The sequence below is a fragment of the Pleurodeles waltl genome, chromosome 1_1, assembly GCF_031143425.1.
Source record: "Pleurodeles waltl isolate 20211129_DDA chromosome 1_1, aPleWal1.hap1.20221129, whole genome shotgun sequence".
NCBI lineage: Eukaryota > Metazoa > Chordata > Amphibia > Caudata > Salamandridae > Pleurodeles > Pleurodeles waltl.
Window position 1 is genome coordinate 619,583,082 of NC_090436.1, and position 21,479 is coordinate 619,604,560.

Genomic DNA, 21,479 nt, shown 5'->3' on the forward strand with positions numbered 1-21,479 from the left:
GGATCCCTGGATTCCAATATTGATTCAGTGGGGGTTCCCAGGTTACCGTATAATAAAGTGGAGGGTCCATAGAAGTCAAAAGGTTGGGAACCACTGTCATAGAACATTTCATGAGTGATGTTATATGTGAGATCATAAGCAGTGCATGGCGGGGAGGCAAGTTATAATTATCTCTGCTAACTATAACTGGTGAATTTCGGGTTGCTTTTTTTTAAGTTCAAAACGTTAATATTGTCACTGACACATTCACCCAACTATAACATCTCTTTAACCTTGTTTTTTTTTCACTGAATTTCGGAGTGTTTTATTTTAAACAAAAGCAGATCTTTTTATCACATGACTATAATGTTACTTTAACCTTTGTACCTTGTATTTTTCAGTGGAAATATATATATATATATAAAACACAATGCAGTCAAAAGGTGGCACGCTCTAACTGCCGGTGCATGCATTAGGATATGACCAGTATCCTCAATATAGTTTAAACAAAACACCAAAAGCGCTGCACTCCCAGGGGCTTCAGAAATAACATGAATTTAATGGCACCATCAAAGCACAATAACGCTGCCAACCCGTTTCAACCATTGCAGTCTTGATCACTGTAGCTTGAGCAATCAATTAGCAAGTTTCACATTGGGCACACTTGTCTTTTAAGCATCCATGGGCATTCTGGTAGTTGTAGTTTAGTCCTTATTCACATCAGGCGCCACTGCTTCATTTACAAAGTTATTCCTGAGGCAAATATGAAATAGATATTTATCCTTCCAAAATTTTATTACTGGCGCAATGGAGTGTAAGTATTTCATTCTCTAGACACAATGCACAATTTCTAATGGCACTCCGTTTTTACAATCCAAGCAGTGATCTTTCTGTCAAAGCTCCTGTCTCTCAAAGCTCCCGGCACATCACAGCAAACAACTTTGTCCCTGGGGACATAGCAGGAGCCGACCTGGGAGGGGAGAGGGGGTGGTGGACCCCAGGGCCATTAATGGCTCTTCAATTGGGGGCCTGCATAGGCCCCCTCCAACATCAATAGAACTCCCTGCATTCATTTTTAATTTCTGCCCCTGGGAGGTGGTGGTTCCCGGGGCCGCAGGGCATCCCACCCTGCACCTCTCCAACATTAGTTGGAGAAATGTGCCCCGGGGAGGTGGTGGTCTTGGGGCTGCAGGAGGGATGGGTGCATCCCCAATACATTGAGAGATGTGCTGTGGAGAGGTGGTGGTCCCCAAGGCTGCAGGGGAGTTGGGGTGCACAGCCCCCCCATTTAATGACATTTTAGTCCTGGGGAGGAGGCAGTCCCCATGGCAGTGGGGGGCAGGGAGGACCCCTGCATCTAATTTGTATAAAGCCTTCCCGCACACAATCTTTTGAGCCCAGGAGAGATGGGGGTCCCCAGTACTGCCCCCACATTAAAAATGGCAATGCCCACCCGGGGGCTTCAGATTTTCTTTGCCACAAATTGGCAAACCCATCCTGAATTCACTGCAAATTTTGTATTTTAAGTGTTTGTTTTTTCCTGGGGGTCCCTCTGAGCTAAGAGGACAGGGTGTCTTTACCCTGGCCCCTTTTCTTATTTGTTTAACTTTTATGGGGGACTCAGCTAAAGCCGAGTCCTAAGACAGCTTCCAACACTTTCTGGTTGAAGTATTGGCAGTCAATCAGAGCTGTGCATTTCTCTGCACGCACTTGTTATTATTCACCAATCCTGCGCGCCTCTAGATAGCTATATATTTTTTTTGTTTTAATATCTAAAAAAACACTGAACTGATTTACATCAAACAAGAAAAAGGCTTCTTTCTGGATGCTTTGTTCCAAATATGTTGTAATTCCGTTCAGTTTGCGTTGGAGTCGCGCTCAAAATTCCTATGGGAATTAACATAGGAAATGCAACTTTTTTTTAACCCCCCTCACCCCCGTCCCCCTTTACGTACAACAAGATTTTTGGGAACACTTTTGTTTGAAATTTTTGTGAAGATTCGTCAAACAGCACCAAACATGTTGGCATGTCAAAAACGCTTTTCTATGGAAACATGGTCCTAATTATACCTAGTGGTGACCACCAGTAGGTTACATATATATATATAGATATTACTTTGTTAGGAAAGGGACTTGACTGTGCAGACTGTTTTTATTTGATATGAAATAAGAATAAAGAAGTTGTTTGAAACCAACCGATATTTTACTTCTTCATTTTAGAAAAAGAGGGACTGAAATAATACTGAAATGTTAATGAGAAAACTCAAGTACACGCCAAATTAGCCTTAAATAGCAAATCTACCTGAGGTCACAAATTATTTCCCCGCTTATCCAGATGTATGTCTTGCACCCTGACACCTGTAGCCAGGTGCTTCTTGTGACTAAAAGTGAGACTAGTATTAGTGTTGGACTTTTTGCCTTACGCAGGGTCATCCCCAGTCTTTTTGCCTCCTTCCTCCTGGTTTTTCTGACCTCTCGCTGTTGGCTCTAGGACTCTGAGCACTTTATCACTGCTGACCAGTGCTAAAGTGCAGGTGCTCTCCCATCTAAAGTTGGTATGATTGGCTTATACCTAATTGGCATATTTAATTTACCTATAAGTCCCTTGTACAGTGGTATCTCTATACCCAGGGCCTGTAAATTAAATACTACTAGTGGGCCTGCAGCGCTGCTTGCGCCACCCACTGAAGTAGACTTTCAAACCTGTCTCAGGCCTGCTAGCACAGAGCCTGTGTGAGCAGTTTTCTGCCACAGGGACCTGGCATCTAAATTTACTTGCCAGGCCCAGAACTCCCCTTTTACTACATGTAAGTCACCCCTAAGGTACGTCGTAGCTAGCCCTATGGGCAGGGTACCATGTATGTAGAAAGGCAGGACATGTGCCAGGTTGCGTGGCCTGTCCTAGTAGTGACAAACAGCCTAACTTGGTGCCTCACTGCTGTGAGTGCTGCCTTCTCGTAGGATTGCATTAGAAATGCCCTGCCTTATGTGTAAGGGGTATTGTCTGATTTATGAGGGGTAGCGTAGGCGTGTTTGGTATGGTTGTGATAATAAATGCTGCTTACTGGTGTGGGTGTATTTTTTATTAATATCACAGAAATGCCACTTCTAGAAAGTGCACATTTATCTGTGCTTATGACTCTGGTGTTTTGCAGCTTGACTCCAATCCACGTCTGGGCAGAGTGACAGTTAGGGCTCTGTGCATACTTTTCAGACAGCCTGTACACAGGGAGGGTGGAGGTGTCACAGAGGTGCATCTGTATACTGAATAGTCTTCCTGGGCTGAGAGAAGGGAGAGGCGGGGCACACCTGCATTTGTAAAGACTGTGCCCTGGCCTCACACAATAGGGTCGTTAACCCCCCACTGATGTTTGGAGCCTGTGCTGAAAGGAGAGAGGGGGCACTCCCAGAACCAGTTGTAACTGGCTGGAACCTCCTCTCCCTACCATTGTAAAACACTGTAAGAACTGACTATAAGTACAGGGAAATTTTCCCCACAATTTGGAGACTCTTGGAATCATCTTGGAACTGGACACCAAAGGCTGATAGGACTCACCAGGAACTGCCATGGACTGCTGCTGCTGTGCTGACCTTTGACCTGCCTGGTCACTGTGAAAGACTTGCCACTTGCTGCCTTTCCCTTGTGCTGACCTGTAGCTGGGCCCTCCACCTGAGGACCTTGTCTTAAGATTCTGCTCCCCAGGGGCAAGGTACTGTGGCCCCTGACCCCTGCATCCATTTCTTCACGAGGGGTGCTTCTCCGTGGTTGCGGCTGCCATAGCGCTGATTGCAGCACGCTTATGGAGCCTTGGGAGCTCGTAGGCTCCTTGCTGCATTGTGCCCCTTTAAATAAGATCACCGTAGCGGCCCGGGAAGCTGGAAGAACACTCGCGCACTGCATCGGGTGCAGGTGAGTGTCTGATCGGGCCCCAGGAGGGGTCTGATCTTCTTGTGGCTTCACAGCAGGACGAGGGGAAGGCGCGGGGAGTGCCCCCTTCTCCCTGGCCTCTGTGTTAGGAGCAGGATGCTCCTTTTCTGCTGTTAGGTAAAACGGGCATTATTGTGGACCCCCCCCCCTTGGTAGAGGGGCCAGTGGAGGCCTGGGGGGGGCCCCAGAGATCGCGGGTCCCGGGAGGGGCCTGTCATTAAACCGGAGGGGGTGCGTGGTGCCCCCTCCTGCCCTAAGTTGTTTTTGCTGGCTTTGGCCCCCCTCGTTAGGGCCGGTTGAGGCCCTGGGGGGCCCCCAGTAATCACGGTCCCCGGAGGGGCCTGTCTATAAAAGAGAGGAGGTGCATGTCGTCCTTCTCTGACCCCAGAGTATAAGGGAGGCCCCCGTTTTGCGCATAGGAGCACCGGGGGCCCCATTATTCGCCTTCTAGGCACTGGAGGTGCCTTCATCCAACCAGGTACTGTTTAAAGGACCAATATAGTTGCAATCCAAAGTTCTTTCTACAGACTTTTGTTTGATTCATATAGTACCTACCTGCGTTTGATGTTTTTACATATGTGTATGCAAATGTTCCTTTTATGGACATGCTTGCTAATATGTTTTTCTAACTTGCCATATGTTTTATAATGTTCCTACTATGGGCATTTTATGATATTCTTATGACAAGTGCTGTGATGTAATAACGTGTTTTCCTGACTACTGCTTATGTTGCAGAATACTGAGTAACCTGTGTGTTATGTGTGACTACTGCTAGGTTGCAGAGTAACTAATGTGTAACGTTCTGACAACTGCTAAGGTAGCAGGATAGTACTGATATGTGATGTTCGGTCTGATAATTGCCTTGTGTACAATACAGTATATTTTCATATAATCTGGTGTTGTGTTTCCTTTGTGGTGGGGATATTGTGTCACATGTGTTGTGTGTGTTGTGCAAACGCTTTACACATTGCCTCCGGGTTAAGCCTGACTGCTTGTGCCAAGCTACCAAGGGGGTGAGCAGGGGTTATCTTGGATGTGTAACTCCCTTGCCCTGACTAGAGTGGGTAAGTTCTGCCTGGCTGAGGTGCATACCCTAGCCAACCAGAAACCTTATTTCTAACAATTAGGAACATGCAAAACCGAGAGTACTCTTTAATGCTAGCACTGCTCCATCATTCAAGGATTTCTAGCAATTTTCCCTCCTTCCTTTGAGACCTCACAATGCTGTTTGCTGGCACTATCTCAACTTTTAGCATGTGAAACAATGAAAAGTGAAAGTATGATGTTTTGTGCAAATGGTTTATTAAAGATCGGGTTTTTGACAGCACAGCAATCAAAAGGACATAATGCTAACAATATACGGAGAGCATATACGGAAAGCACGCTTTGGGTCACTGGCTTTCTTTGACCATGCTCTTTCAGTCTTTGACTGGAGAGTTTATCAATCATGTTTTGGCTCCTGCCAGCAGAGAATATATCTCTCAGTTAATGATATTAGCTGTTTGGGTGAGGCCTTGCAGCTCCACTCCGATGCAACTCCACTTCAGTGCTTGCACTGATCTGCATGAGGGATTACTTTACACCCATAACCCTCTCTGTCTGCTGCTGCTGGCTCTCTCTCGCGTCTCGCTCTAATGTGCTAGCACTGCGTGTACTACCACACTATACCCAGACCTATTGGCTTTCCTAATTCTTGTTTGTACATGTTGTTTGTCAAATAATATTTTTACGGACTCCTCTCATTCTAGCCACAGCCTTTTCGCACTGACCACCATTTTGTTTTCATCTCTTTTGATCTGATAAGATTTAATAAGACTGAGTGCCTAATCATGTGCCTGCACGCATTCTGCACCACTAATGTATGGTTTAGCCCATAACTATTGTTAAGCATTACTGCCCGTAGCGGTGGGTGATATGGATATAACTGCGCGCTCCTGTAAGTATGGGCCTGAGCCACAAACAAGGGCCGATTTCTATACAATGGGAGAGCAAAGAATGCAAATGTTATTGGCCACAGCAAAGTACAATACAGCTTTTGGCAATCAAAATTAACAGATTCCTGCACAACAAAATACAATCAAGCTGAGTCCTGCATCATAGGCATATATTTTATCCAGTGCTTAATTTTTGGTTGGTGATTGTAAGATGGTGAGCGCTAACACTCATTTTTTTTGGGATCGCAACTTATTTGTCACTCAATCAGTGGTTCTTGTAGAACACAGCTAATTACCCGTTAGGATCTCAAGGTGGTTGGTTTGTCACCATCAAAGGGAGAGAAAGGGAAAAAGGAGGAAGAGAACTATAGGAAAATGGTGTTATGGGGCAAAAAACAGGGATGTAAAACAAGCTGTAAGTATGAGATAAAGAGACAGGAAATTGTGAAAAAAGGCATGAAGTATAACCAAGAATTTGCAGCCTTTGTATTTTTATTGTCACATTTGTAAGCGCCAGCCAACGGTTGGTAAGAAAATCTTAGGGTCCCTTTTAGCTATGATTTTTTTTAATCAAGCCTTGTCCTTACCCTCGCAGCTCTTGTAACGATTGGTATCTGGCTCCTCTACCTGATGAGATTGAGCACAGGCAGCACCACAGGTATTTACCCTATCAAGAAGCAAGCCCAGTCCAAGGCTGAGAGGCGACAGTGTGGAGCAGGGGCTGGGTGGGTGCATCACCCCACTCACCTCCTGCTACACACCTGCCATTTTCTATTTCCTCTTCCTTACCCTTTACTTACCCAACACTAAGTCACACATAATGTTTCCTGCCCATCTCCTGCACACAAGTGATGCACACCACAACCTTCAATATTTGTAGACCCAGACTTTTGTGATTTTAATCTAGAGTCAAGTCTTAATAGTGACAGTACTGCTATAAGAATGATATGAAGCAGTTTCATTTGAAGCCACAGTGGCAAATATGGCAGGGTACTCCAATGTTTAGTCTGGGGTGTGGAGGGCAGGATTGAGCCAAGGGGCTCTGATGGTTATGGAAGGTGAAGGTTATGTGGAAAGGGTAGGAAGGAGATAGGGCAAAGGTGTAGGTATTGGACATTGGCAGGACGCGAGTGAAAAAGGAAGGCTCAAGGGTGAGAGAAGTTAGCAATGGTGCCTGTATTAGTGAGAAGAGTTCACTTTGTCAAGAAGCACCATGCCAGAGTTATGTTTAGGCATGTGACCAGTTCTCATTTAGGCAGCCTTTTACACACTTTAAGAGAGTGAGCGATGGGGTGATGGAGCCAACTGGCTAGGTGGGAGGATCCGTGGGCTCAACAGAGGTTTTAGGTAGGTGTGCAGTGGATTGCTTCCAGGGCTGAAGTGGGATGCAAAAGCAGCCCTGGTAAACCTTTCTAGACCGAGCACCGTATTGCATACAGTTAGCGTAGTAAGTGAGCTGGACCACTGTAAGTGTGGTTTGGGGTAGTTCTCCCCAAGAATATTTTTTAAAAATGGAAACATTATGGTGGTCATTCTAACCCTGGCGGTAAAAACCGCCAGGGCGAATGACCGCGGTAGCACCGCCAACAGGCTGGCGGTGCACCGCTGGGCATTCTGACCGCGGCGGTTCAGCCGCGGCCAGAAACGGAAAGTCGGCGGTGTACCGCCGACTTTCCGCTGCCCTTGAGAATCCTCCATGGCGGCGGAGCGGGGATTCTGACACCCCCTACCGCCATCCTGTTCCTGGCGGGTCTCCCGCCAGGAACAGGATGGCGGTAGGGGGTGCCGCGGGGCCCCTGGGTGCCCCTGCAGTGCCCATGCCAATGGCATGGGCACTGCAGGGGCCACCGTAAGAGGGCCCCAAAAAAAAATTCAGTGTCTGCCTAGCAGACACTGAAATTCGCGATGGGTGCTACTGCACCCGTCGCACTCCAGCAACTACGCCGGCTCCTTTCGGAGCCGGCTTCATCGTTGCTGGGTCTTTCCCGCTGTGCTGGCGGGCGGCCTTTTGGCGGTCGCCCGCCAGCACAGCGGGAAAGCCAGAATGGCCGCCGCGGTCTTGTGACCGCGGTGCGGTCATTTGGCGGTAACCGCATGGCGGGCGGCGACCGACGCCCGCCGCGGTTAGAATCACCGCCTATGTGTTCTAAAATACATTTTTCATTATCTAACCTAGTCCAATCATTCAATGGATGGATGAGGACTGAAGGCAAGGCTGCATGGCTCAATGAATGGTTAGATACTGAGTGGGTGGATGAATTGTTCAGGAATGGAGGACAACAAATTAAACCCTTCAGCTACGTGGAGCCAGTGGTCTCAATGCACTGACCAAAGGTGAGTGATCTGGTTTTTATTTTAGATTCTGCACAAAAACATCAATCTCCTTAAACACAACTATCACCAATCCTTGTGAAACTCAACATAATGCACTGATTTAGCACCTCAAATAATTAAACACAAAGCATCAAGCCCTGATCTAAAATGGTGAGGGAACGAGACAATCAGGTAGTAGCAGAAATGCATGAAAACATGCATCAATCCCAGCTTCCACTTGACCACACTGTGTGATCCTATCCAGTTAATTTTTTCACAGTGCCTCCTTTTCCTATTTCATCATGCAAGAGCATCTTAAAATACATTAGTTCAGGGTGTCCCCTGCACAAAGGCAAAAGACTACAGTTACTACATCTGTAATAACACCCTAGGACACATATAGGGGGAAAAAGACAGTTCAGCCCTTGGTTCACGGATAGCATCATTGTAAGGATGGTGGTTTGAAGAATGAATGTTTTTAAGTTAAAGATATTTTGTGTTTCCAATGGCAAGACTCTGGAACTCGCTTCCGACTGCACTTCATTTTGCACCTTCTGAATTAGCTTTCAAGAACACATATCTTTTTAATGCTTAGGCCTGCCGTCCACAGGCTTGGATGCTTGTTAATGTCTATGGTCCATTGCTGCTAGCGCCGGGATGCTTCCTCGGAAGCAGCTGTGCGCTTTTTAAGTCCTACGGTATTGTATTGTAAGCTCATGATTAGAATCTGTCACTCACCCCTGCCCCCTAAAGCCTTGAAAGTCCGCGCTGCTCGTGGCAACCCTGCAGGAGACAGGAACCACCCGACTGTAAAAACAAATGGTTTTGGAGCACATTTTATAGTTATTTGTTTTGCATTGGTTATTTATAAACACTGCAGGCAGGTAACATGGCCTATCAGGCCCCAGCAACAAAACTGGCCCGACCAACAGTGAAACTGGCCTGCTCCCGGCAGCCCACTGGGAAAACGCCCAGTACCCGGTAGTGCCAGTCCAGGCCTGATGGTTTCCTCCTTCTTGCCTTCATCCACCAACAGTACACAAATGGAGAGACCTTAAACATGCTTATCAGAAGGGGCGGCTCCTTCGCAATGGCGGATGAGCGTCGCCCCACTGGCTGAGCCAAAAGCTGAAAAATAAAACTATATTTTACTACTGTTTTATTTTTCAGCTGCTGGCTCGGCCAGCATGTGCGGGGTAGGGAGGGGCTGGGCCGGGCCACGGGAGGAGGGAGTGGAGTGCATCTAAGTGCGCATTTTAGTTTGTCCGGCTGTCTTAGGCCAGCCAACTGACATGCACACTTAGGTTCCTCTAACCCGTGTGGCACATCTGGGTGGGAAAAACTGCACAGATTCCCAGTCACTGTCTGAGTGGCAGATCAAGCCGCTCAGACCAATCTTGAAGCTGCTCTCATGATAGGTATAGCATGAGAGCAGTGCCAGCATTGCGTGGGGAGCCTGTGCTGGTGTCCCAGTGACTGCTGGGACACTATCACCACAGAAGGAAGAGGAGAGAAGCGGCAGCAGCAAAGGTACGTTTTTAAAAAATTATTAATATTTTATTTCCCCTGTTATAATTAAAGAAGACTTTTAATCACTATCAGAGAGTCTTTCCTGCTTCCGCTGTGTTGCTCCAATTCTCAGCCTGAAACCTGTAAATGATAGTAATACACTTGCATATCCATCAGTGATCATTTTTCAAGGTACACATTGGCCAATTAAGCATAGATTGGGGAGGAGTATCACCAGAGGAAGCTGCTCGTCTGTGAAATGTGGACAGTACTAAAATAGTTTTCTGTTTAGTGTTACACCATGCTCAGGGGCGGAGCATCAGGGGAGGTTTGGGGTGTTACAACATCCCCCCCAAAAAATGTAATTTCTGGCAAATAGTTGGGTACAGCTGCTTTCAGTCGGGTATGGTTAGGTGTCGAACAGAATGTTTACATACACAGAGACAAAAACTAACACACACATTATTTCTGTCTCTGTTCTGAAAGTCATTTAAGATGTTGGTTTATTTACAAACTATTGCATTTTCTCTCACTTAGTATCCTTATCAATCTGTGTTCCTCTCCCTTTCCACTGCCCCATAAGCTTCCTCATGCGCTCTGCTTGTTGTGTAATGTATTTTGATATGACGTGCCAATGTGAACACCCCCCCCCCCCAATCTCACTGTTCAAGCTATGCCTCTGGTTCCGCCATTCAACATCAGATTGGGAAGGTGGACAGTCGGGTAGTGGGCGATGGGCCGGTACCTAAGGATCATCCGTGGGCTATTTTTTTAAGGCTGCAGTCAGACGAACCATGGAGCCTTACTTTCTTCAAAGCCCCCCGCCAGGCCACTGTAATGCAGCAGTTGTGTGCTTTTCCTGACCCCCACCCTCCCAATCTGGCCACTGCCCTGAGGCTGTGATGGGCTGGGGACTGGGTGAATAAGAAAACCATTCTAGCTGGAAGCCAGGTGTCGTCATATCCATCCCAGTGTTAGGGTCAGAGAGATCAGACTTTGAAAGCTGGGAACTAGATTGGACTCGCAGCATCCTCTCAATATCCTGTGATATATAAAACTGAATTGTATCTTATGTAACTGGTGCTTGTGTAAACACCGTGTTCATGCTATATAAAGCTACAATAAAAAAATAACCATGCTTGTTTATGTATTCTGCGAAGGCCAGAGCATGATAATGAAAGATGACTCGATATAAAAATGCTGTATTCCGTCTTCCCATGGCTTTTCTGTTTGTGGTCCGTCTAACTTTAAGTCATGGACAATAAAGGCAGCTTTAAAACACATTTTAAAGTGCTTTGCCATTTATTGTTTAAAATACATACTGGTTAAATTAAACAATACTGGCTTTGGATGGGTTTCTTCATTTACATACCTGCCAGGACATAAAAATGCCATTTATAGTGATAAAATTACTGCACAGGAGGCAACCCTAGCCAGAATAGATGTGGCCATTTTGTTTCACCTCACCCAGCCAAAATGCAGTTCTTAGACTTTTCACCAATGTTACTGGCTATAAGTTTTACAATGCTCAGTTACCAAACATTTCTCTAAAAATTAATCAAATGAGACAAACCAAATGGCTTTTCATGAAAGGGTATGATCCAGGGATGTGGGCCACTTTTTGTGGGCATGCCCAGGCCTAATTGTGATCCCAATCCGACCCTGTCGCCATTCTTATTTTTAGCCTGACATCAGTGCCTAAGACCACTGGCCTGGAGAGCCGACAAATGCACCAGGCAGGCTTCTATTCTGGGGGGAATAAATTATCATTAGGACTATAATGAAAATTACCAAAGTCAGCCCTGCCAAGTGTCACACATCTCACGTTATACTAACGCATTTTAAGTTAATTAACCGCACTGCCGCAAGTAAAAATATTGTCAAGCACATCAGCATATTAATTAAGTTGAGTGTATTACCTCTTGTACTGTACTAACAACTCAGCTAATTTTTTAGAGGCTACCGATACACATGTGGGCCAGGTGGCACTCAGCAGCCAATAGATGTTCTGGCAAGCTTTGATGAGGTTGGCTGGTTCACACTGATTGGACAGCATTTGCAGACCCGACTACCTTCCCTTGACACTGATTGGTCACTACCATTACACATGTGCTTGCACTGTACGGCCTGCACCGGGAGATTTACTGCTGCCCGCCAGTGGAGTGTTGGTAAAGGAAGTTTGGCAGCCACTTGAGTATGGCCCACTGGGTTTGGACATGCAACATAAACAAAAAAGCATCAGAATCCCAGCAAAGGTGTTCTGGCCGCTAGACTCTGATATCCCGTAGCAGCAACCGTTAAGGGTTTCTCCGCGGCTCGAAGGGTGCCAGGCGAGCAGAGCCGCATCAGCCCTTTTTATGACACACAATTTCTGTGCATTCTTGAGACACTTGCATTGCCAATGGCTTTTCAGTAGCTCTTCTGATTCAAAATGAAGCTTGCACTCCCATTCCCTTTCTAGGGCTCTTCTATATGCAAGTGAAGATTTCACCGCCGCTGGCAGTTCTGCTCTACTGTATGGGAATGAAACTTATCCTGCCTCTGTTGCTGTTCTTCTGTGTCTGTGAAGCTTATGCTGCCTATTCTGTGTGTGTTATCGTATACGCATGTTGCTTGAACTGACATCACAGAAGGCCTCTGTGCCCTTCGAGCAGGTCAGTCCTTCGGGGCGCGGCGGCAGGCAGAGATCAGCACTGGGGCACCCCTGGGCTGCCGTTACGAATAGCTACAGGTGCCAGGGCAAACTGAGGGAGATGCGAGCGTGGCTTTTATTTGCACAGCTGTAGATCTTTAAGTCGTCGATCAGTGACACATAGGCAGTGCAGTATAGATGTCAGTATGAGAATGTTGTGTGACGCAATAACCATCATTGAAGCACAGTTTAGGTGAATCTATATGAAGTAAACTATTAGTAATTGCAAGTGTTCTCATCAGTAACACCCTTGGTAGAACACTGTTCTCTACTCAGGTCCCTCACTGCAAAACAAGATGAACTCTAAACCATTCTTTCCTGTCATGTAGATAGAACAGGCCTGAGTGTCCTTGTGTGACACATGTTTATTCATATCATTCATTCATGGGACCTTCTTAACTTAGATACTGCTTTCAGATTTATAAAATCCATTTCTGTTAGAATCATGGAACGGGTTCATAGCATAATAAAAAGCACAAACCAAGAAATATATATTTTTACAACTAGACTACATAAATTCACCTATGTGATGCATATTTTAGTCCCTCCTAATGCACAAAAGTTTCTTTCGAAAATAATGTTATAACATGGATAGAACATGCAAAGAGATGCCATTCAAAGTGTCACATGTAAGTGTCCCACATAAGGCAAAGAACGTCACACATAAGCAGGGCCAGCTTTAGGGTGGTGCGAGTGGTGCAGCCCCACTGGGTGCTGACCTCAGGGGGGCGCTCTTTTTAGGAATAACTTATGAAACTTGCGATTTAAAAGCACCTGCTGAAAAGTTCCTTGTGCAGCCTTCAAGACGAAATTAAAATGTCAAGATAACTCTTGTGATTTATGTTCCTGGTAGGAAGAGAGATGGGAGTTTTGTCTAGGGGCAGCTTTGACTCACCCTAAAGTAGCGCAGAGGGTTAATATGTCTGAGTGGGTCTGTAAAGCCAGGCTTTACAAGCGCTTTAAAACAAATTAAGATATGTGAAAGTAGAGCTATGGAGAGATGAGGGGCACCTTTGCAGGGTGGTAGTGAGGGAAATCGAGGAGGTGGTTTTGGGGTGGAGGGGGGGCGGGGGGGGGCGCCAAAACAGACTGCCGCACAGGGCGCCACCAGCGCTGCAGCCGGCCTTGCACAGAAGCACGCACGTGGATTGTCACAGATAGCAAGGGCAACCTTGACAGATATGCCTAATTGCTCGAGGTTTCCTACTCACCGTTTGATGACTTTTGTCACAGTAGCGCAGTCCAAAGTAATCGATCTCCGCGAGGTTGAGGTGACGGAAGACGTAGTCCAGGACAACCGATCCTTTGGTTGACTTCTGTGGGAAAGAATGCAGAGAGGCCTTTCAGAAGCGGACTCCGGCTTTGCGCTGCCTGCTCGCCGCATTCAAGCATTTACCGTTGCTTTGTCTGGCCCAGGGGACGGTTTTATTGATCGGCAAAAGGTTGCTTATGAGCCTCTGTGTGCAACCAAGAAACTATGCATTGAGAGCACGCAGCAGCTGGCAGTCTACAACCCTGTTCGCCACAATAGGCCTCTAAAGACATTTTCTACATATGGGTCTGCGGCTTTTGAGCTTGTGCGCCTGGATGTACAAACACAATAAGAAAACAGGGGGTTGGTTACAAGATCCCTTTTTTGAAGTTATAAACCTCTTGTAAAAAATAAAGGGGAATGCACACAAAACACAAAGGGTGGGAGACAGAGTAGAAAAGGTTGCATACCTAACCAACATTTAAATCAGTGATACCCAGAGAAGGGTGGACATAGAGGGGCGTGACCCAGGCTGCTTCCTCTCATTCATCCTAACGCCACATTCACCCAAGCTACCAGAGAAGCAGGCATGCTGATAATGTAGTCATGTGCGCTTTCACACTTCTCATTTAACAAAATTGTTAGTACGCTTGTAAAATCATTTTCTTTGTAACACATATTTTCTAAAATGGCTTTTGATCTAGACACTAAAAATTAATTAAATCTTGTTGCAAAGTTGTACTGTTAGTCGATAGGTCAGGATTCTCCAGTGACATACAGGGCTCAATTCTCAAATCGATTTGCACACCTAAATTGTATTTGCACGAGCAAATGGACTGGTTCACAAGACCAAATCCATTCTTGGGATCACAGAAAATGGATTTCAACTTGCAAATGATTCACTGACACATTCTTGTATATGTGAGTAAAATTTACCAAAGGGTGGGGGAATGGACTTTCCAGGGTGAGAATATCAAGGAAAGTTTTGCACAACCGCAAATTTCCTGGCTCATTCCACCTGTAAACATTTTCAGCTATTTACTTCAGCAAAGGGCAGGTGTAAATCCTTGTGCAGGGTAGGAATGGGGTGGGACCACCTCCAAGGCTGTGGTGGAGCATGGGAAAGGAATCATGTTTTCCCTTTGAGAAAAAATAAAAAAAGAAAGAATTTGCAGTGCAATTGCACTCTGTAGGCTTATAGCCAGTGCTTTAAATGGGCCGGTACTGTCCGGTACTGAGTACCGGCACTTTTTTATTTTGAGAGACAGAGTACCGGCACATCTCAAGAAAAACGTAATACCTTGAATTGGAGAGTACCAGCACTTCTCAGAAACAAGCAGGTACTCTGGCACAGAGTACCTGCACTTTATTTTTTCAATTTCAAGCACTGCTTATAGTCATTCTGCTTTGGGTCGTACCAGTAGTTAAAAGCTCTCTTCCAAATTATAGGATATAGGCCCGAGCCACAGGCGAAAGCATATTACAAAGGAGAGTATCTTTAAAAACTGGCACAGCACAAAGAAGAAGGGTTAAGGCTATTAGATATTTCCTCCCATTTTAGGTGGAGTGTTATACATTAAAAAGGGAGAAACAGAAAGGCAAACATTAAAAATTTGGAATAGATTATCTACACAACCCATTATTGGCCCTCAGTCACTGTACTGTCTTAAGTGGGAGTCTAGGCATCCCGTGTTCTAATATGCATCATATTTACTTATGAAGGTACGCAATGGAGTTTTAGACATGCAAAAATAATTCACAAGATAATTTCTACAAAATACTCCTCAAATCTGAAAATACCTCTTAATCCCAGGCTTTCTCCTTGATTCATTTGTAAAATCCAAAAAGTCAGATATTTACTCAAATATATGAGGAAATCAACCAGAGTACATTCCCTGCTTATTTCTGTGAATGGGGCCCATTGAGGCTTACGAGTCGACTTTCCGTCCTTTCTCATTTTCCACTCTCTTTTTTCCCGCTACTCTGCATCATGGCTGAGAAAGTGTTGTGAAGAGACTCTGCACTGGTCGTGATCTTTGTGGCAATCCACCAGCCTGCTCTCCCCACTCCTGTCACTGAGCCAGCTCCTCCACTAACAGCCACCATAATAGTTGACTCCATGCTGACACTTATGAAATGTTGCTAACTAGCCTCCAGTTTCTGCCATTGCTGCTGCTTAAAGGAACTGTTGTGATATACTTTGCACAAAGATGTCAACGAATCAAGTCATGTGCAACAATACAGAAATGGATGAGGTAGACACTGATAACATTTTTTTTAAAGAGCAGACATGGAACACACAACACATCCGCATAGTGCCATCATCACGTGAGGTTAAGGACACAGACTGAGAATGTTTAGCAGAATTTTATCATTTCATTGCAAAGAGAGCTCCACATTAACACACGCCCACTGCTGCATGTGTGGCATTTTGAGAGCAAAGTGATGCCTGTAGTAGGATGGCTACTGAAGCAGACAGCTTTGATGGCCTCCCATGGCTCCTGGTCAACTGTGCTATTGAATGTCTGTTCTGTCTGTGTGAAGTAGATGAACCCAGCCATCGCCGTGTCCCATTGTGTACAGTCTTCTCTGGCTCATGAAACCACACACAGCCAGCCAACATAATGTGAGTCATTATCCTCCAGTCACAGAGTGTCTGAAAGCACAGCAGTGGACCAAGCCTAGCTGTGGCTGAATGTTGATAAATGACTGCCAATGCACGCTCTTCCGCAACAGGCTTTACAATAAAGCCTGGATAATTCATTTTCCGCAGTTAGCCACACCGATAGTCAGACCACAGCTGAAAAACAGCTATAATGGAAGCAGGACACAGTGAAAAAAGGCAGGGTCATGCATCCACAACCAGAGCATTCAAAGGCACTTAACAAATCCTTCTGCCCCCTGCTCTTAGTGGGTGATCTGTAGGGAAAGTGTACGATACTTCTGTAGTAACTCATGCATTGAACACTGGATTGGGTAACAATAATATTTATTTGTCACAACTACAAATAGAGGGTCTGCAAAAAAGTGTCCCTGTATAAGCACCCGTCCACAGATAACTGTCCCAGCCTTCAAAAGATAACATTCTATAAATAATGATTTACTATCATTCTACTTAGAACGCTACTTTACCTTTCCCCCTAGCAAAACAAAAAACGTAAAAAAACAAGACTGCCGTAACAAATATATATACAAAACAATATTACCAGAACCTACTACCCAAACAATTAACCCTAAATAAAACATGAAATAATGAATTAAATAAATAAAAACATTATAACATGAAGTTAATGAACAGAGGCTTATCTAAATTTCTATAGAAGACTTTTTGTCTGTGTTTTCCTCCATAGAGGAACAAGACTGTTGCCCTGGACCTGCTTATATTGAAGATCAGACAAACTAACCCCTTTAGAAATATTGTCTTGCACATTGTGAGGATAATACCTCACTACACTTTCTGCCTCCACCAATTATTTCTATTGACCCTCACCGCACCACCAACACTTCTCTTCACCCTTTTTCACAAAAGCCCCCTATCCTGATGTGTACCACATCACCAACTTTGAACACTCATGGCTGTACATAAGTGTTTTTGTCAAAATACATCTTCTGTTATTTTGAGCTCTGACCGCATTGTTTCTGACAGTGGCATCCATATTTCCAAAATTCCCCCAACTTCACCGATCTAGTTATCCAGCTGGGACACACTTTGGTGGCAGCTTTGTGACCTCATAGTAATTCAAATGGGGATACGTAAGTGGCAGAATGTGGTCTGGTCCGATAAAACCATGACATAGAACACGCAGCATTCATCACTACCCATCTGTTTGAAATAGCCTATTGCACACATTGAACCAAACATGATTCATCTGTTCAACCAAAGCATTGGTATGTGGATGATAAAGAGCACTTCTCACACATTTGACAGCACCAGACTTTAGAACACTTTGAACTTCATCACTCACAAACTGGACTTCATTGTCCCAAACCAAAAACTGTGGAAAAACTTCACATGCAAAGTTACTGCGGAAAAACTTCACATAAGGAAAACTTTGTTTAAGAAAATCCACCGCCTTATTAGAATTTGGATCAGCAATAAATCTGACCCCCAGCCACTATGGGTAAAAATCAACCGAGACCAATGAGAATGGTATACGTGAAGGTAGATGATTAAATGGCCCCACCAAATCAAGACCAATTTTTTCCCAGCTCTTGAAAGGTACTCAATAGGATGTAAAGGTGGAGAATTACCTTTACAATTCTTCTCAACGTAATCAGAAGTAAAACAGAACAAAAAAACCTTAAAGACTACTTTTATTAGTTGGTGCTGCAGCATTAATGATGGCTTCAACGAACCTGGCATGGGTTCAATTTAGTCTCCCAACACAACATGTGCCAAATATTCCCCCCTTGTTCTACAAAATTCACATTTCTCTTTTTTAACACAACTCCCTTCTCCTGCATGATGGACATCACTTGATCCAAAATGTTATGCTGTTTTTCTTTAGTAGATGCAAAAATCAAGACATCACCCTGTAATGTTGCCACCCCTTTAACATCCTTGAAAAGATTAAACATTAACCTCTGAAAAACATAGGCAGTGGATGCTGAACCAAACGGCATCCTGCAATACTGAGAGGTACCCACTTGAGAAATAAATGCAGTGAAATGTCTTGACTCTGATTCTAAACCAACTTGATAAGCCAAAGTTATATCTAAAGTAGAAAACCATTTGGAGCCAACAACTCAGAAATATTAGGTAGGGCATGAGAAGCAACCAACATGGCCTTATTTAGGCTGCTACCATCAAAACACTCCCTAACGCCCACCCTGCGCTTGCATGCTACTACCAATGGAGACAACCAAAGTGACAACTCAATAGAATCAATAATCCCCTAATCACACAACATAGTTAGTTCTTTTTCTAAATCATCCTTATTGCAAGGCACATTAAGTAACTTGTACTTAATGGGAACTGCACCCTCTTTAACCTAAATCCTTGTGCTGAAAACCTTTAACAGTTCAGAGAGTGTTAGAAAAAAAAGGATAATTCTTAATCACTTTCCCACCTACATCATCCATGACCAAAGAAATTTGGTCTTTGGTCCCAGGCCTCAAACAATGTGAAACAAACCCTCGTAGAACCAACCTAATATACAAAGTCCTTCGATTGCCACATATGTCTTTAAAACACGCATGTACTCATCCAAATCCTCCCCTTCACCCAGAACAATGTTAGGCAAGTGTATAAACACAGATCTACCAGTGAAACCTAAAGAGTGCAGCAGAAGCATTTTGTTTCTTTCAGGTCTCTATTTAAAAGTGTCACTAACCCCCAAATATGCCAGGAATGCATAAAACCATTTCTTCGAAGAAATTGGTGGATCTCCTGGTGTTTCCAAAAAAAGGAGGCAAAGGATTTACAGATTGCATGGTAACAGTTTTTTATTTTTATTTTTTTAAATGAACACTAGACGATATAGCCCCCAAAAAACATAACCATATAATGTGTGTTATACTGCTGAATAAACTGTGTAACTCTCATTTCACTTGTAGATACACAAAACTGGTTGATTAATTTTGTTGAGGAATTTCTCTTGAAATAGTGTTGACAGTTGAATATGACATGTCACTAGATAATCTGCCGAACAACAAACAGCTGTAACAAGAATGAACGTTAAACAGGAAGAGTGCACATAACTGAAGAAGATGAGGGAATATTTGTCACAAGGAGCTTTTGCAAAACAATAACCACAGTTTGACAGGTCCTTATTATGTAAACCAAGAGTATACACAGTGCCCCAATCCAAGATGGCTGCCTGTGCAAAAATGTCACACACCTTGCCAAAAAGTGTAATCCACAACGGGTATAGTTTTATACTCCTGAAACTGACGAAAGCAACCCGACATCAGACACGCAGGCTTCAATTCAGCTCGAGCCGGCACTGCGTTAGGCGCATTTAACAAAATGCGGTCTGGCAGCCAAGAGCACTTACAGAATATTCATGGCCAAACTTATCATCTGCATAGTACCTTTAAACGGATGTTCATAAGCCTCAGTACGATTTGTCTTGAAGAAATGCAGTCTCGCCAGCCTAAATCAGCCTGCGTGGATTCTATTGAAAGCAGGCAGCTCGACAATTGTTACAAACAAAACAATGTACTCATGTGTTGAACACAGTATTTGGTAACAAATATATTTACTTGTTGCAACAACATCTGGAGGAGCTACCAAGGAGTGGCCCTGCATCAGCGCCTGTCCACAGCCAACTTTCCCGGGCTCCGAAAGGTGACATTCTATAAACAATGATGTAATATCATTGTACTTAAAACACCACAGCTTCATTTTGTCAACTAGGCTTACACATAAACAGCCATCTGAGTACGATACTATAAAACACAGCATACAGCTGAAAATTATAATGTGTTTATCATCCTTCTTGGCGATGCATCTACTGTCTCAACAAAACATATGTCTTTGAATGTTAGGTTTCATATTTTAAGTGGACATGACAACCGTGTGCCACAATTAGGGACGGAACATATCAATCAATCGGGATTTATAATGCGCGGCTAAACACATAAATAGGGTATCAAGGCACTTGCAGGTCCTGGGGGCTTTTTCGAACAGCCAGGTCTTGAGGGCCAATTGGAATTCCGGAAGTGAGGTGATGGTCCGGAGATGCGGGGGGAGGTTTTTCCAGGTTTTTGCTACAATGTGAGAGAAGAAGTGTCCTCCACTTCTGCTTCGGTAGATGCGGGGACTATGGGCAAGTGAAAAGGAGGCAGAGCGTAGTCTTGTCGATGGTTGGTGGAAGTTCAATCAGTAGTTAATGTACACGGGTCATGTCCTTCCTAAATGACAATCCCCTCATCTACTGCCTCTGTGTAAGTGCAGTGAATGTAAACAACCCTTATTACTTATGCACAAATCCCAGTAATCCCAGTTTACATAAGACATATTGAAGAAGCAGCCCAGGAAGGTGGGTGGGCTCTTTGAGAAGTGCTGCAACTGGTCGACTGAATTTCAAGATGGGAAACACTGATTACCTAGCATGCTAATGTTTTTTATTATGTGCAAGTATGGCCCATTAAAATGTATACTCGCATGCACATATTTTTAATTCTTTTAGGTGTCAATGACAATGGGCTTCATTGTTAAAAATTAAACAAGCAACCATAAGGGTGTATATTGCAGAATAGGTTGTTCTAGATTGGAAAGTGACACTTCAGCGTGAGCCGTACATTATTTTTTTATTATTATAAGATGATTGAGGATTTAGAGACAGTACTTCGTAGTTTCTGAGGAAATCATGGATACTGGTCTTCAGTAAGCAACAGGGAGATCAGGAGATCATAGCCAGTTGAGCCATCAGACGACTGGATGAGTTAGGTTCTATGCATTGAGGACCTCTGTAGCTATAGCTACGATGACAGCGTTTCCTTTGCAACCTGATGGAAAGGACACAAATTGAGAGAAGCTGTCTCTATGAGGGTACCACTAGTCACAAAAGGTTATAGGGGTTATAAGTTAATGTTTCCCTGTGCCTCCGAACCATTTACCTTGGTCACTTCTACATCACATGTGAGCAGAATGAAGCTACATTTCTCCTCACAAAGCCTTTGTACTCCTTAAACCTCATTACTGCAACGTGTTACTAGTGGGGCAGGCTGGGACACCTTGGATACAAACCTAGGCTGCCTTCAAGTAATCTGCACTGCTTGTGAGCAGCTTCTAAACTTCAACAAGACTAATAGTCACTCTTTAGTTCAGGGAGCATGGTTCATCCACGGTGTACAGATTACACTGCATCCACAGCAGACACCCAGACACCAATAAAAAAGAAATGTACCTCTTAAAAACCCCTCTAT

At 44.4% G+C, this 21,479-nt stretch overlaps 1 protein-coding gene across 2 annotated transcripts in view; it reads right to left on the bottom strand.

The window, feature by feature from the left end:
- EPB41L4A (erythrocyte membrane protein band 4.1 like 4A) overlaps positions 1-21,479 on the bottom strand; it is a 624,815-nt gene that overhangs the window by 460,359 nt on the left and 142,977 nt on the right. For both annotated transcript variants that reach the window (XM_069226476.1, XM_069226475.1), the window contains exon 2: positions 13,567-13,671. In XM_069226476.1, the coding sequence (XP_069082577.1) occupies positions 13,567-13,671 (105 nt within the window). The remainder of the gene's footprint in view (positions 1-13,566; positions 13,672-21,479) is intronic.